The sequence below is a fragment of the Gopherus evgoodei genome, unplaced genomic scaffold (genome assembly GCF_007399415.2).
Source record: "Gopherus evgoodei ecotype Sinaloan lineage unplaced genomic scaffold, rGopEvg1_v1.p scaffold_32_arrow_ctg1, whole genome shotgun sequence".
In the NCBI taxonomy this organism is placed as follows: Eukaryota; Metazoa; Chordata; order Testudines; family Testudinidae; genus Gopherus; species Gopherus evgoodei.
Window position 1 is genome coordinate 787,284 of NW_022059994.1, and position 16,498 is coordinate 803,781.

Consider the following 16,498-nt stretch of genomic DNA (forward strand, 5'->3'; position numbering starts at 1 on the left):
CGCACTGCTCAAAACTAATGTCAGCCCCGCATCTCCCAAGGATCGTGTAATAAACCCCCCAGAGCACGAGATTAATAAAACAAACTGATGCTGGGTTTTGGGATGTCAATGTCTGAACTCCCCCTGCCAGGCCAGGGGTGTGTGGGTCACACTTAGCTGCCCCCCCCCTTTACCGAGCAAGGTGATTTCTGCCCCAGGGCACAACCTCCCACCCCTCCTCCTCTGCCCGGCCCCCTCCCCAGCAAATAACCTGCCCCCCAACCCTCAAATCAGTCCCCCTCTCCCAGTAGTTCTGCCCCCAAATCTGACACCTCGATTCTACCCCTCCCCTAGCAGGGCAATAGGCCGGTCCGGTCGGGCTGCACCAGCCCGCACCGCAGAGACACCAACCCGCCCCTCGTCCCTCAGGAGAAGGGGTGGGGGACTGGGAGCGGTACAGCTGCTGCCCCTCCTAGCGGGGAAAGGAGCAAAACCCCGGACTCCCTCCCGCCCTTCCAGGCACGGTCTGTCCTACCGCTCCCAGCTCCCCCTCCCTGGCCCCAGGGGTGGGGTGAGATAATTTTACTTGCACCACTGCCCCCCCCATCTGTCCCAACCCCCCCCCCCATTTCCACCTCAGCTCTGCTCCTTCGGCCGCTCCTGGGGCTCTTCACTCCCCCCTCCCAGGCCTGGGGCGGGCAGTGGGGTCCCCTCTCGCCCCTGCCAGACCGTGTGTTGCGGGACGAAGCAGAGAATGCGCTAAATCGCTGTTCGTGTTCCGAGTTAGGAGGAAACAGCTGATCGGCGGCCACGTGATTTCGGAGCCTTCCCCTCTCCTGGGTATCGTAACTTCGCTGTTTCCTGAGCCGGGTGGGGAGGGGCCTGGCAGGGGCAGTTTGCTGGGTGAGCCAGTGCAGGGGTGTCAGTGCCCCCCCCCAAGCTTCTGTTCCTGCCCCCCAGGGATCGCTGGGTTCTCAGTAATTCCCCTGCCAGAGCCCTGTGCGGCTGGGGACATAACGCAGCAGCAGCAGCAAAAAGCACCAGCCAGCTTGTAACGACAGAAACAGATTCCCCACTTTGGCTGCACTGAGCATGCGCACATGAATTGAGCATGCCCAGTAACCATTGCTGTCGCCGCTGCCCTCTCTCTGCCCTCACTTCTTCTTACGATTTGCTGCCTCCTCTTTGGGGGGGTTTAAAAGCACCAAGGGGGGCAAATCGCAGCGGGGGGGCTGCCAGGGTCTGAGCAGGGGGCAAAAATTTACTGGCCAAGGGGGATCAGGTAGTGGCGGGAGAGGGGCTGAAGGGGGAAAATCGGGGGTGGGGGGTGGTAGCCGGGGTTAAGCCCGGGGGGGAGACGCTGCCAGACCCTGTGCGGGGACAAACCCCCCGTTTAGGGAGGGGAAGAGGGGGGAACAGCGACCCCTGGGGATGAGCCATCCGCTGTGCTCGGAAATCTGGGGGTGTCGGGGGTTGTGGGGGGGCAGAGGCTGTTTTCGTTCTGCTCCCAGGACGCTGCATGTCAGCCCCGGAGCAGGGGGCGGGTTCCTGGGGCTGGGTCTTAAAGGCACAGACCTGCCAATTCCTACATTGTCAAAGCTTAGACACCGCAGATCCTCTCTGTCTCACACAAGTGTTGCAGGGCTGTTACTGCTCCAGCCAGGAGGCTGAATGCAGTGAAATATTGTACAGACGCCCCCTCCCTCCCTCAAACTCCGCCTCTCACGCTTTGACTTTGTAAAAGTGTCTTCTGTCACTTTCTATGTCTATATGAAATCACTGCAGCTTCTTTCTCTTATACAACGTGCTGAGTTGCTAACTCCCTCCCAGAGCCCACATGTCTGCACCCCCTGCAATACCCCAGGTCAGAGCCTGCCCCCCTCACTCAAACACCCAGCCCAGTACAAGGGCACTGTTTACAACCCGGGAGCTGCCAGACGGGCACTGTCCAGCCCAGCCCTGTGCTGCCATCCTCCTTCTTCCCCTTCGGTGTGGGCCCATGCTGCACCATGCTACCCCCCTGCCCAGCACCCCTCTGCCTCCCTATGCCCAGTGCCACACCACCCAGAGACCCCCACAAACCCCCATGCCCAGTGCCCTCCCAGACCACTTCCCCACCCACTCAGAACCCCCCAATAGATCCTCTCACTGCGCAGTCACCCCCTAGCTGAACACTCCCCACAGCCCTTCCACAACTGCACAGTGCCCTGCACTTCCTCACCCAGAGCCCCCCCACAGATCCCCTTACTGCCCCACCGCCACAACTGCACAGTGCCCCGCACAGACACCCCACACTTCCCAGTGCCCCAACACACACAGATCTCCCCACATCCCCACTGCCCAGCATCCCCCCAGACCCACTAGAGATCTACCCTCCCACACCCAGTGGTGAGCTGAAGCTGGTTCCCACAGCTCCAAGAACCGGTTGCTAAAATTAGACCTCCGTGGAGAACCGGTTGTTAAAGGGCCAGGAGGTGGGCAAAGAACTCCAGTCCGCAGGCTGGACCCAGGACCTGCGCTAGTGTTTTTAGCGCCCTAGGCGCACGGCCATTTCTCCACCCTGCACGCTGATCCGTGGCTCTGCTGGAGCTGCCGCAGGCATGCCTGCGGGAGGTCCACCGGAGCCTCGGGAGCAGTGGGCCATCCGCAGGAATTTCTGCTGCAGGTCCACCGGAGCCGTCTGCCACCCCACCCCCGGCAAAATGCCACCCCCCAATAATCCTGGCGCCCTAGACGATTGCCTAGGCCACCTAAATGGAAACGCTGGCTCTGGCTGGACCATCCTGTTGCTCCCAGGATTCCCAGCTGGGGAGGCTGAGGCTCCCCTGGCCCTTGCCCCGTTTCCCCCTGCTGCAGTGTGTTCAGCCACCGACATCAGCTTGGCAGCTCAGCTGAGCTTGAGAGTGTTGTCCTGCTAACGCTTTTTGAGAGGCCTGGCAAGGTGGCGGGGGTGTGTATGTCCTGCTGCAAGCTCCAGGGCTGGCCAGAGGAGAGGAGAGGGGGCAAGTGGGGCAACTGGCCTGGGCCCTGGAGGGGCCCCCGGCCACACCGGTATGTCTCCCCCAGCCCCATCTCCCCACCCTTAAATCAGAACTTTTTATAGGGAACTGGTTGTTAAGATTTTGGCAGCTCATCACTGGCCACACCCTAACCCCCAGCCACAATAGCCAGCCCTGATGGGAGGTGACTGTGTCTTCCAGGCTGAGCTGGCAGCGCAGCCAGAGCTGGTCCTGGGGCAGGAAAACTCCGGCCCCTGGGGAGTGGTACAATCAGCCGGGCTGGAGCACAGCCTACCCAGGCTAAGCTCCCTCAGGACCCAGTTCAGCCTTTTCCCACCCCCTACTGTCCCCTGTGACTGGCCGAGACTGGCCCAGCCTCTGCACCAGTCCCAGGTGGCTCTTCCCCCAGGGAGGCAGGTGGGGCCCCACAGGTCCCAGGCAGTGGAGACAGCTCAGAGCTGGAGCATTGCTGGGGAGCAGGGCAGATCCCTGAGACATGACTCCCGAGATCCCACCCAGCCCACCCACACCCATTGGCTCCGTGGCCACCAGCCTTGCCAAGCGCTCGCGCGCGCGTGCACACACACACACACACACAAACACACTTCTCTCCCTGCTTTCCTATCACCAGTTATGTTACTACAGGATGAAATGTAGACATCCCATAAAATAGCTAGTTCCACACTGTTCTTCAGACCTCAGATCACTGAAATGCAGCTTGGCATTTGAGATACTGTATGACTGTAGTACAGTTTGCAACATCACAGAAACCTTCCTCTCTCCAAGTTTACACCCCACCACACCCTTTAGCAATAACGTAACCATTAAACAGGTTCTGAATCAGTCGTCTTTCTTCCCAATTTAGTTTTAACAAAAATGCTGCAACGTAAGTAGCTATGGGAGATGACAGTGCAACTACTAGGTATCAATGGGGGAAAAGTGTGTGAGTAATGTCCTGGATATACTGGCATGGCTGGCTTTAGGCCAATTCAACCAATTTCCCTGAATCAGGCCCTGCCCCGGTTCGGTGTACCGGCAAGAGCAAGTGCGCTGTACTGGGGTGGCCCGGCTTCCCCAGGGGGCAATTTAAAGGGCTTGGAGCTCCCAGCAGGGGCTGGAGCCAGCCTTGCACCCCCTGCCCTATCTCCAGCCAACCACCCCCTGCCCTGTCTCCAGCCAACCCCTGCCACATACCCTTTCCTGAAGCCAGCTAGTCCTGCACTCCTCTGTCTCCAGCCCTGCCGACCCATGCCGCAGCCCCCTGTGGCCCTGCCTGAAGCCAGCCAGCCCACCCCACACCACACATACCTATCTCCAGCCATCCTCACACCCCTTGCCCTGCCTATAGCCAGACCCTTCCTCCAGTTAGACCCTGCCCTGCCTCCAGCCAGCCCCATGTCCACTGCTGCCCTGCAGTTCCCAGGGCAGTAACCCTGCACACCTGCTTCAATGAGGAGGGCAGGGAGCAGCTGGGACCCACACTTGTGTACACCTTAGGGTAACCAGACAGCAAGTGTGAGAAATCGGGATGGGGTGGAGGGTAATAGGATCCTATATAAGAAAAAGATCCAAAAATTGGGACTGTCCCTATAAAATCTGGACATCTGGTCACCCTAGCACACCCCCAGGGAGTGGCGGGGACCCACACATGTGAAACAGAGCTCATTTCTAGTTCAGACCCATCTATTTAAAAAAGAACTTTAGGTAGGGTTAACATACATCTGTATTTTCCCAGATATGTCAGGCTTTTTTGGGTCTTAAATCGCTATCCAGGAAAATACGGATGTATGGTAACCTTATTGGTACAAAAAATACATACTGTGGCACATCCCTTAAATCAGAACTTGTTATAGGGAACCGGTTGCTAAGAAATGAATGGCTTTTTTTTACGCTTTTTTTTTTTTTAGTCATCCCTGCCGGGGCCCTGCCAAAAATGTTCAAATTGGGCCCTGCACTTCCTAAAGCCAGCCCTGAACACCGCCCTAGTGTGGGGGTGAGAGCGCCTTCGGGATCCTGACATCCCAGCACTTTACACACCTTCCTGGAGCCTCTCAACCTCTCTTTTACACAGTTCATTATTATACCTCGTCTTACAAACACCAAACACCATTACATGTGCACAAAGATAAATAATTCCCCTCCCCCCGATATATACAGAGTTGTGCTTCTGCATATAGTATCTATCTGGGATGAATACTGAGCTCCCAGCTCTTCAGGAATCAGTAAAGAGTCTGCTTCTAAGCCACGTGTTGAATCCTATTGCAAACTGTATGGGTGATGCATGAGGCATTCTGAAGCAAGAGATAACTGGTAAAGTTTAAATAAGATGCAGAAAGAAAAACTTTTCTTATGTTTTGTTTCTGTTGGATTTATTGTATTATGTATAGTAAGTGTTTAATATAAAAAATTGGTAGTAGGGTTTACAATGTTATAAGAAGAGATTATGCAATTACCATTATCCAGTCAATTTGCACAGTACTATTTTGAATTAATGATAATTCACAGAGAGAGAAAGAAGAAAGCTGAATTTAGAGAACAATTATTAACCAGATTCTTGGTTATTCACCAGCCACTTTGCTCCTGTCCACGGCACAAAGCACCATAAACCCAGTATAGTCTGGACAGAGAATATTCACCTCAAATTGGCATCTGCTACACTCCCTGCCCCTGCCCCCATTCCCAGTCACCACTAATCAGGATATAGCTGAGTGAAAAGGTGGCATGGCTGAAACATTTATCAGGCAATTGAAAACTAGTATAGAGTACAATAGTCCTGAGAACATCGCTTAATTCTGAGCACTGTGTCTGCAACGTGATGCAGGATGGGCCTGTTGCCATAGCACCATTGGCACCATTGTAAACTCAGTACAGACCTCAAGCCCCCATCCATAGCAAAACGCCCTTGGACCTTTTCTGGATCCCACCAAAAAATATTAAAATCTGCTGCCCCAGTGCTACTTTCTTTCTACAGGAGACATGATGCAGTGAAATAATTTCCCTACATTCCATCAAACTCTGCATCACACATTTTCAGTATTTAAAAGACTCTCTCATAACTCTTTGTCTATGTGAAGTCTCACAACAGTTCACAAATTTTAGAATTGCCTTTTGCTGCATTTATCTTGCCTGTGAACTCAGCTCTTACAGTCCTATTTTCAAACGTCATTGCTTGTGTGTAGAAACTGATTCACAAATATTCAGTAAGTTTATTATATGGTGTCATCTTAGAACCTTCCCAAGGGCAAAAATTTTCTGCAACAATGAAGGCTTGGGCTGATGACCAGTGGCTGCAGAACATTTGGATGTCCACATTTCTGCATCTTTGTGCAAAACTCACCAAAATAAAAGCTGCATTGACAGTGGAGAAGAAAAAATAATTGTACTACAGGGATCTGCAACACCAGATTATTATTGGTCAATCACTGTTCTCTCTTCTAAACTAAGATGGAATGGATTTCTTTAATGTAAGTAGTCACAACATATGGTTAAATATTTTATGATCAATATCCTGTTAAGAACTCAGCAGTCACAGATAATACCTGTCTTCTTTGATAACTAAGACACAGTATCCTGTCTGTTCCCCCAAACCAAAAGTGATCAGAGAAAAAACTTGCATGGAGCAGTCAATGGAGGTGTGAGACATACCTGCATACCTACAACCCTGGTGACAAGCTTGAGGCAACTCCCCTGCCCTCATTCACACCCACCTTAGCATTCAGACAAATTCTAGTGGTGAAACTCTGATTGATATCTGATTGATATCCAAAATACTGAAGCAGACAAATTTCATTGTCAGCCCCCTGAAGGAACATCTCCCATAGTAAGAAGTGATCAGCTCCTATTATTTAGCCTAAAAAAATTCCTGCAGTCATCGGTTTACCCATAAACAAATCTACTGTTCTCCCTTCAACCAATTCAATCTATTGCATATTTTCTCTACAAAACCATTTGCTCACTCTTAAGTAAGAATTCTTATGCATGCATAGACCCAAATTCTGCCTGAGTTAGAATCAGAGAATAGAATCATAGAATATCAGGGTTGGAAGGGACCTCAGGAGGTATCTAGTCCACCCCCTACTCACAGCAGGACCAATCCCCAACTACATCATTCCAGCCAGGGCTTTGTCAAGCCTGATCTTAAAAACCCTCTAAGGATGGAGATTCCACCACTTCCTTAGGTAACCACATCTACTCCTGACAGATTCAGGACTGTGAGCTAAGATCATCAGTGAAGACTCAGGAGTTCAAGCTTCCTGGAGTGGGTGAGTTTCCTCATTTTCTCTCTCTCTGTTTCCTTTTCTAACTCACGTATTAAACTGTAAAAATGTAACTTACTTTATTTAGGCTCTCCTTGTGATGTAAAGATGGGGATAGGGACATGCTACATCTGGGACAAATAAAGGTGTCAGCTTGAAAGTGCTGTTTGACTCATTTCATTGGGCACACAACCAGTACATTGATAGAGTTACACAACCACCCCCCTCCAGAAGAGTAGAATTATCAGGGGGAAAACCCAGACAAGTAACCCCAATAAATGAGCATACCCCAAGTAATGGGCAAATCTGGTAAAAGTACAGAAATACTAAAGGTATTCCTGGCTAACTGCCTGAATAATAAAGAATCTTTACAATAACTGTATAATCATTTCTTAAATGGTTTGCATGCCTGTAATCATGGTGATTTCTTTATTGCTCCCAATTTCTATATTGTTTATCTGTGTGGTGTCTGTTTTTTTGATTTTCTTAGGCTGATATATAAGTAATTTTGCTGTGTGTAAAACAATTTAGATGATGGGATCTAATTTCTTAGATAATCAAGTAACATTATGTTAGGATTGATTAGTTTAATTACATTAAAATGATTGATTAAAGACATTTCTGAGAATGAGGTGATACTGATATGTGTATGTTACAGGGATTTCTCTATTTCAGATTCTTCAGATTTCCAGACAGCTATTTTCTCCCAAAAAGTTGCACCAAGCAAAAAATTACCTCAATACACATAATGGCAAGTAAGTAGAATTTTTCCATGTGTTCCCATGGAGGGGAGGGCTGGCTCAATGTTTTGAGCATTGACCTGCTAAAGCCAGGGTTGTGAGCCTAATCCCTAAGGGGACCATTTATGGATCATGGCAAAAAAAAAAAAAAAAAAAAAAGAGCAAGGCCAAAAAAAACTGTCAGGGACAGTACTTGGTCCTGATAGTGAAGGCAGGGGACTGGACTCAATGACCTAGTTCTGTGACATAAATATATCCCCATATATTATTAAATATTACATATTTTTTCAAAACCCATTATCTTCAAGCAACTCTGCTTGTTTTTTTAATTGACTTTTTTTGCTGTTACATTTACTGTTCTGAGTCACTATGTCTATACGTTGTTACAATCTTGTAGTGATCTCCTTATCTCTGTTAACATTCACTCTTCATTGAGCGAATACAGCCAAAATTTGCAAGCCACAAATATTTCAGAATTATGCACATGCCTGCAATTTATTTATGTCTGTCATGTCACTGGCCTATGAATGATGTATTGTTGATTTAGGTTTACCCTGCTTATGGGTTTGCAATGTACATCGCTTACCTTCTAACTCAACTTTGAGTCTTATGTGCATTGATATGCCATGTTTGCACTTAAGTAACTGTTTTCTCTTGTAAACAATTCTCAGGGAAATCTTTTGAAGAAAAAATTGCAAATGTTTTGGCATACATAAGGAGTAGCACATATCCTGAAGGAATGAATAAAGCAGGCAGACTGAACCTGCATAAATATGCTGTCAACTTTTCATTGGAAAGTAAGGAATATTTGTTTTAAGATAGTACTGACACATAACACAGGAAACTTCAGCCTGTAAATGATGGTCATGATGTCCCAATACTGGGATTATTTGGAGTGTTAACCTTACTTTCAATGGAACTGGAATTTGGATCTCTATTTTTATTAAAATTTTCCAGAAAATCTGTCTATGCCAGTGGTGCAACAAAAGGAGTGTGCTGTGCAGTTGTGTGAGAAATGAGTCTAAATTTTATAAAAAAAACCAAACTGATGACTTTGTTTCATTTCGTACTTATGTTATCCGGTCTGCTGCAAGCACCACCAACAATCACTATATGTTCAATGAGCAAAAACTTCTAACTATACACCAGGGCCTCCCAGAGGATTCTGGGGCCTGTGGTCTCTGGTGGCAGGGGGGCCCTGCTTCAGCAGTAATTCAGCTGTGGGGAGTCCCTCTGCCCTGGAGGAAGGACCTCCCCACTGGCAAAGACCAAGAGTGGAAGAAGCTCCGGGGGCCCGGGCCCCTTGAGAGTTTTCCAGGGCACAAGGAGCAAGTGAAGGACCCTGCTTCAGGGGCCTTGAAAATCTCTCGTGGGGGCCCGTGTGGGGCCCAGGGCAAATTGCCCCACTTGCCCCCCCCCCGGGCAGCCCTGCTATACACTGAAATTTCCCCCTTGTACTCAAGGCATTATGAGCCAGACTGCATACAGATGTCTTTGATAGGCATATGCCTTTTAATTAATTAATGGTTTTGCAAATAACCAGTTATAGCTTAAGTTAAACACTTTTCCCACACCTCAGCCCTGGCAGAAGCCACAAGGCAGCAGGGGAAGCCCCTATGCCTGACCCCATCTCCAGGAGACGTGCCTGGTGGGGCAGGAAACTCCACAGCACCCTGCTCCTAGTCCCCTAAAGAACCGCAGGATCCAAAACTCCACCACGGCCCTGGGACTGGAGGAGCTCTCACTCCCTGGTACAGCCGTGACACAGGGACAGAGCTTCTCCAGTCCTGGTGCTGTGTGGGACAGCAGGGTGGGTGGGAAATGAGCCAAGGAGTTGTGGAGCCGGCAAAATGGTGGGGAGCCCAGGTGGAACATGGCTGAGATCCTGGGGAAGAGGACGAAAGGGATAAGGCCATAGGTGGTGTAGCCAGTGGACAGGGTGGGTAGGGGCCCAACAATTGCTCTGTCCCAGGGCCCAGATAAACTTTAATCATCCTCTGTGCTCCATCTTCTATGATCAACAGAGGGGAGATTGTTCCATTCAGCAAAAGGAAGAAAGGTTGTCGTTGTGCATACCATGAAAGAAGCCCTGCAACTCTTTAAAAGGTATCATGACAGTCCAGAGGGTGGACATCTAGGAATATTCAAAACCAGGAATGCGCTGACATCAAAATACTATTGGCCAGGGATGACAAAAGACATTGCCAATTGGGTATGTAAAGTAATGAAACAAAATCCTGATGAATGGTATTTACAATTGAAATAGAAGTTCAAAATGAATGAAAGAAATATAAAAGTATATTTGGTGTGCAAATGTGAACTCTGTTCCCTTGTGATACTATTTCCATAACGAAATGTTCATGTCATCATATTGTTCCATCAAAAACAGGTTGCACAGTGTCTGACTTGCCAGAAAGAGGGAAAGCAATCAAATCTGGATACCACCTTGAAAAGCATAAAGGTGAATTTTTGAATCAGACACGTTATTGTTTATCATTATCCATGGTTATTTCTGCAATACAATGAGGCTTTGATTTTGAAACAAGTCCAATGCATGTAAGTGGCACAGCATAGTGCAGCAATTACCTCTAATACGCCTTCGCACTGGCTGGGGATATTTCTTCTGCTTTACTCTGTTATTGTTTTCAAACACTCATTCCTGTACTTCTTTTTGTTTGTTTATTCTTCCTTTCTTTTTCTTCTGCATTTAAAAGTGGGCTTTCATTTGGATTCTATGGCTGTTGTAACCATATTACATTGTGTACTCTGCTTCTGACATATGGGTTCATTGAGAACATTTAGTAATAAACATGTGAAGTATGACTGTAACTGGTACCCTTGTATGTAGGTCACTCGGATCTGGGAATTGATGGGAATGGATTTAATAGGACCGTTACCAGTAACAAAGGATGGATACCAGTATATACTTACAGCCATAGATTATCTTTCAAGATGGGTGGAAGCCTTTCCACTTAGAAAAAAGTCATCATTTGAGGTGGTAGAGATCATGTTCAGCATGATTCTTCGACGTGGATGCCCACAGCGGATACTGACAGATAGTGGTGCAGAATTCAATAATAAGGTAATGATTTCTTTTTTTCTGGTTATTTGTACTATGTACTCAAACTCACTGTCAGGTCACCCATAGATCTCAAACAACCACCATCTTTTCTTTTTATATATATAAACTGCTGTTGGTCACCATCATTGTTGCTATAAAATTATTTTTCTTCATATCTAACAAAGAAACAAACAACTACTTGTTTCCAAAACAAATATGAGAAGACAGCTATTCCTGTTGCTAATTACACATAAAAGTAGTGGCAGATACGCAAAGGAACATTCCTCTACACAAGTCTATATGTACGTTTATGGTGTAACTTTTTTTCTTTCAGCTTAACTTGTATGTTTGTGATAAATTGGGAATAGAACGTAGCTTCACCAGTCCGTACCACCCACAAACCAGTGGCTTGGCTGAAAACGCTAATAAATCCATAAAAAGGTAAGTGAATGGGTGGGAATCGTACAGTACTAATGGCAAATAGAATGTGCTATACTAGAAGATGCAACTCACAAAAAAATCTTCAAAAGCAATGTGTTACATGGAAATCTTTTTCATTACGTATTGCACCTTTTTGATTGTGTACGATCTGTTTCAAACAAGACCGTACATGTGACTTTCTTTTCTTAAACAATCAAATCAATGTGCCTTTGTTACAGAGCACTGCGAAAGATGGTTGATGACAATGGGAGTAATTGGGATAAATTACTTGAACCCATTTTGTTTTCTTTGCCAACTAAAATACATGCAACAAAGAAAATTTCACCTTTCCGACTAAAGTTTTGTGATGACCCAGTGTTTCCAGAAGATGTCTTAGAGAATTACACGGTAAGTGTATAATGTATGTTATTCCCATCACCTTTCATGTATACATGGCATTCTGTGTGCCTTCATTTTACAAATACAACCACTTCTCCATTTGTTTACAAAGATCTCAGATCTGAATATGTTCGTGGAAAATTTCTGCAAAGAGTACAGCATGAATATGAAATCGAGACATGACGCTGACATTGCGCTGGCCCTAAGTAACATTGCTAAAGCACAAGAAAAACAACAAAGACATTATGCTAAAAGAAAGACTTCTAAATATGGGGAAATAACATTTGAAGTTGAGGACTCTGTTCTGTTACTGAATGCTAGACAGAGAACAAGAAAAGGAGGAGTACTGGAATCTAAATATCGGAGACCACACAAAATTATGAGTGTTGAAGGTAAGAGAGTGAAATTACAAACCATCTCAGGGAAACAGTTAGGAACCATGTACAGTATTGCACACTTAAAACCAGTAAAAGAGCCAACATTAGCTGCTGAAAGCACATCAGAGGGAAAAACTGGAACTGAAACTGGAGTTGGTGACACTGAACCAGAAACACCCACGGAAGAGATTAGAGAAGTGGATGGCACTGTATCTCATGACAGCAAAGTGGAAAACATAGAGGTCACAGCAATAGAAAAAGAAGAATATATAGGGCAAGATGTGTCAAACAATGATACAAGTGATGCTGATGACAGTTTTGATGACATGCTTACAGAGGAAGTGGAAGACAAGCAATGGGTTCTGAAAGGTAATTGGTTACTACACCTTTCTTAAACAGATTAACATACTTTATAACTTGAACTATATTAAAGGTTTTCATGTACAAAGTGGCGGCATTGACAGTATTAAAGCAGAGAAAAAGGAAACTGTATTACCATGCATGTAATACGTGTTAATATTTTTTTCCTAGTAAAATTGGTAATGACCAGCAAACACACAGAGAGACTGGACGCCAAAGTGAGAAACATAAAATTGTATGGCTCTTCATTTCATTGCCTGAAACCGAGAAGCTGGATAAGTGATGAGGTACATTTAAGTACCGCTAAACATGTATTTGTTGATGTGATTGATTACTCAAATACCATTGTAATTGTGCTTTTCTTCCATCATGTGTTGTAGGTTATTGATGCATTTTTGAGCTGTGTAGTTGAGAAAGCAGATGGAAAGGTAGGCTAGTTACTGTGATACATGACACAATACACTGATGCACTAAGTAAACAATCACGGGAATATGTGGCACAACATATTTAAGTCCAAATGCCCTTGAAATATCAACAGACACCTGAAATTTCAACGTTTCTGTGTATATACTGCTGCCTAACATTTCCTAAAATGTATTTGGAGGTGCATATTGGACATACAATAGAGGGCCACATTAGTTCTGCTGTACAGTTCAGTGGGTCCATTAATTGAACACAAGTATGCGAACAGCTTATTCACTTTTTAAAGGAAGTAAGACAGAGCACATTGATTACAAATCATTTTGTTTTTATAGGACTCTCTTACATATACGTATCTGATATGTAACACTAAGGATCCGTTTCATGTCTGTCTATATTAAATTCATTATGTTCTTGACGTGCCACAATTATTAATGCATTACTAGCTTTGTTGACTGTCAACAGGTACAAGCCATCTCATCAGTAGTTTCCACTGTCATTCTCTCAGGCAGAGCTACACAAGCGAAAGTGAAGGTAAATGTTAACACACTTTCATACATAAAATGAAAAAAGAACAATTTCAGTCACTGAGTTAAACACAGTGTGAAACAGCAAATACAATGATATGTTTGATGTGGGGGAGTAGTCTAATAGTAATACATGTAATGAATTTGGGAAATACAGTATAATGTATATTTCATGGTTTGTCTCACTGGAAACTATAATTACATTTCTAATTTCTTTTAAATAAATACAGAGTGAATTACTTCAAAATGATATATTATTGCTTCCTTACCACACACCAGGTCATTGGGTTCTTGCGGTAAGATGTTTTGTATTGTGCTTCTGGATTATGGGCAATAAATGTGGCAATAAAGAAGAGATTTGTAACACAACTATGGTAGTGGTGATATAATTTGCCATGCTGCGGGTTTTCTGTGAGTTCAGTGCATGCAAAGGAAAGTGGAATGTGATTGTTAAAAATAAATTGATACTGTCAATTTACATTGTTCATGTAACATGGAAGAATACATTCTGTAAAGAGTTGATTGATTTCACAATATGCTTATATGTTGTGTGTTACTGTTACATTACAAACGATAATATGTTAATTGCATACTGATTGTTGATAAATTAGTATAAATTTTTTGAAATAATCACATTACCAATACATTTTATGAATATATTTAAACTTACAGATAGCCTTGATGAAAAAAAAGGAATTGTTAATAATTGACTTCTTGTGTGATGAGATCAGATATGAAAGAACATGCCTGAGTAATTGGAGGTGATTTATTAGATACTTACTTTCACAGTGGACACTAACTGTTCCATTGAAATTGTTTTTAAAGGGAATGTTACAATAATGAGAATAATGTCTTCCTATTAGCTACAAATAAACATTGAAACAGCATGTACTTGTACTGAATGTGCTTAATAATGGACTTTGAGTGAACTTGTGTGATGTGACTCTGGGGAACGACTTCACAGAATGTGGACACACACGAAACAGTAGCATGTTGCATGATTGAGAATGTGTTATTATCAACATGGGGCACAGCAACTCAGGTGACACACTGTGTAAGTGTGAGACAATAATATGAAAACAAGTGTGTCTATATGTGAGCAATAAGTCATTTCAATAACTAAGTAAAAAGCGAGAGAATGGATTTTTATCTATGTCCAGAAACTAGAGTGTGAAAAAAAGGAAAGCAAAGCTCATTTATGCAGTCTGCTAATGTGCTCTCTAAAAATTTCAGAAACTTCATCAAACGATTAACTAGTAAATCCTCATCTGATTGGAACAGTAAAATTGTGCAGCATCCCAGACAAAGTGATGGCCACAAGTGTGGACCACTCATCTTAAAGGTATTGAATACCAAATTGGCATTATTATTGGTTATGTATGTTTAATTATCCATGTTGAAAGTAAATACCAGAGATTACCAGTGGGCACTGCACTGCTGTCCTTGCCAAGGTGTATGGGGGTGGGCTTGTGGCCACAAGAAGGGATGGGCTCTCCAGTGGCAGGTGCGGTGCTGGGGGACCAGATTCTACCATCCAGCCCTTCCTGACAGCTGCTGTTGCAGTGGCCAGGAGCACCAGGCCCTTGTAAATCACTGTAACCCAGAGCCCCTTTTGGACCCCCACAGTAGGCAGCCCTGCCTGGAGCATTTAACAGCATTGCCGGACCCTATGGCAGGGCCGCAGATGCAGGGGCGATGGGATAAAGGGGGCAGTGCTGTTAAAGCATAAAGCACTGCCACATTGGAAGTGTAACGTCAGCCATGTATGGTCTGGAACCAGTGGCCAATTCTTACCGGTACACTGGACCAGCCCACTTTCACCTATGGTAAGTATGAGGTTTATTCTAAATATCAGTGTTGTTAGTTTGCAGAAACATATTTGCAGCACAAAGACATCAGTATGGTGGAAACAACACAGAAGGCTAATACTGCATTTAGAAGACATATAGCAATTCTTCTAATGAAGGAGTCAGGTAATTACTTTCTACCATATATTGTGGACTCATTAGGCACATGTGAGGATAACATGAAGAGTGGAATTTTGTCACATAACAGACAGTTATCTTAATACCCCTAAAGTGGGATATCTCACAGGTTTGGTTCTATAATCGTGACTATGAATCAATAATATCTTTAAGTACACAAAAATTTGAATGGGGTGAATGATTGCTATTGATCGACCAGTTAAATGAAATTTGAATTTTTAGATACAGGTGCAGTAAAGTTAAAATTTGAAAAAATTATTCCAAAAAAAGGAAAAGATATGGGTTCTAACCATTGACTGGATTACAATATTGACAATTAATAAATCAAGATTAGCATTTTCAGTGTTGGTCATAACGTATTCATCATTTCGTAATGCTATATTTATTTTTAAGAAAGCGTGGAGGACTACTGCATATACTGCAACCTTATCGACTGTGAAAAAGAAAGTGAGGATTGCACGATGGTAAGAAACATAGAATTACATGAGAAATATATGCCATAAACTGCATAAGGTCATGATCCTTGTAAAAATTCCACAACATTAAACATTTTCTTCATGCCGATAGTTATATATTAGGTAATGTTCACATGTGGAAGGAATAGGATGAGTGAATGCAAAGTATGTATAACATAACTTCTGTGATTTCATTTCTTAATTGTTACTTATCAAAGGTCCAGTGTGATTCTTGCAAGAGGTGGGCACATATACCATGCATTACAGAAGGAACCAATCAAGAAAACCTGACATATGAGAAGAAAGAGTACAACTGCAAGAAATGTGCATAGTTCACTTCATTACCAAAAAAAAAAGGCAATAAAGAAAACCCATTGTTTAACTGCCTCTTGTTCAAAACATAATGCAACCCAAAGAAATATATTTCTATGTATACATCAGATTATAATAAATGTTTTTGATGTTAAATAAATTATTCTCTGTATTTCTGTCCATATATATAATCCAAGCTATAAAATT

At 44.5% G+C, this 16,498-nt stretch overlaps 1 protein-coding gene and 1 long non-coding RNA gene across 2 annotated transcripts; both read left to right on the forward strand.

The window, feature by feature from the left end:
- Positions 1 to 735: 735 nt before the first annotated feature.
- On the forward strand, positions 736 to 7,232 carry LOC115640953. Its single transcript, XR_003997984.1, has 3 exons — positions 736 to 819; positions 6,207 to 6,442; positions 7,180 to 7,232. It is a non-coding gene; the product is annotated as an uncharacterized LOC115640953 (long non-coding RNA).
- Positions 7,233 to 11,010: 3,778 nt separating this feature from the next.
- Positions 11,011 to 16,323, forward strand: LOC115640825. The gene is made up of 11 exons (XM_030543850.1): positions 11,011 to 11,056; positions 11,370 to 11,476; positions 11,695 to 11,863; positions 11,967 to 12,600; positions 12,763 to 12,878; positions 12,972 to 13,019; positions 13,478 to 13,546; positions 14,212 to 14,881; positions 15,404 to 15,512; positions 15,918 to 15,988; positions 16,198 to 16,323. Exons 3-8 carry the CDS (start codon positions 11,708 to 11,710, stop codon positions 14,302 to 14,304), a joined length of 1,116 nt encoding a protein of 371 aa, XP_030399710.1. The 5' UTR covers positions 11,011 to 11,056; positions 11,370 to 11,476; positions 11,695 to 11,707; the 3' UTR covers positions 14,305 to 14,881; positions 15,404 to 15,512; positions 15,918 to 15,988; positions 16,198 to 16,323.
- Positions 16,324 to 16,498: the final 175 nt, after the last annotated feature.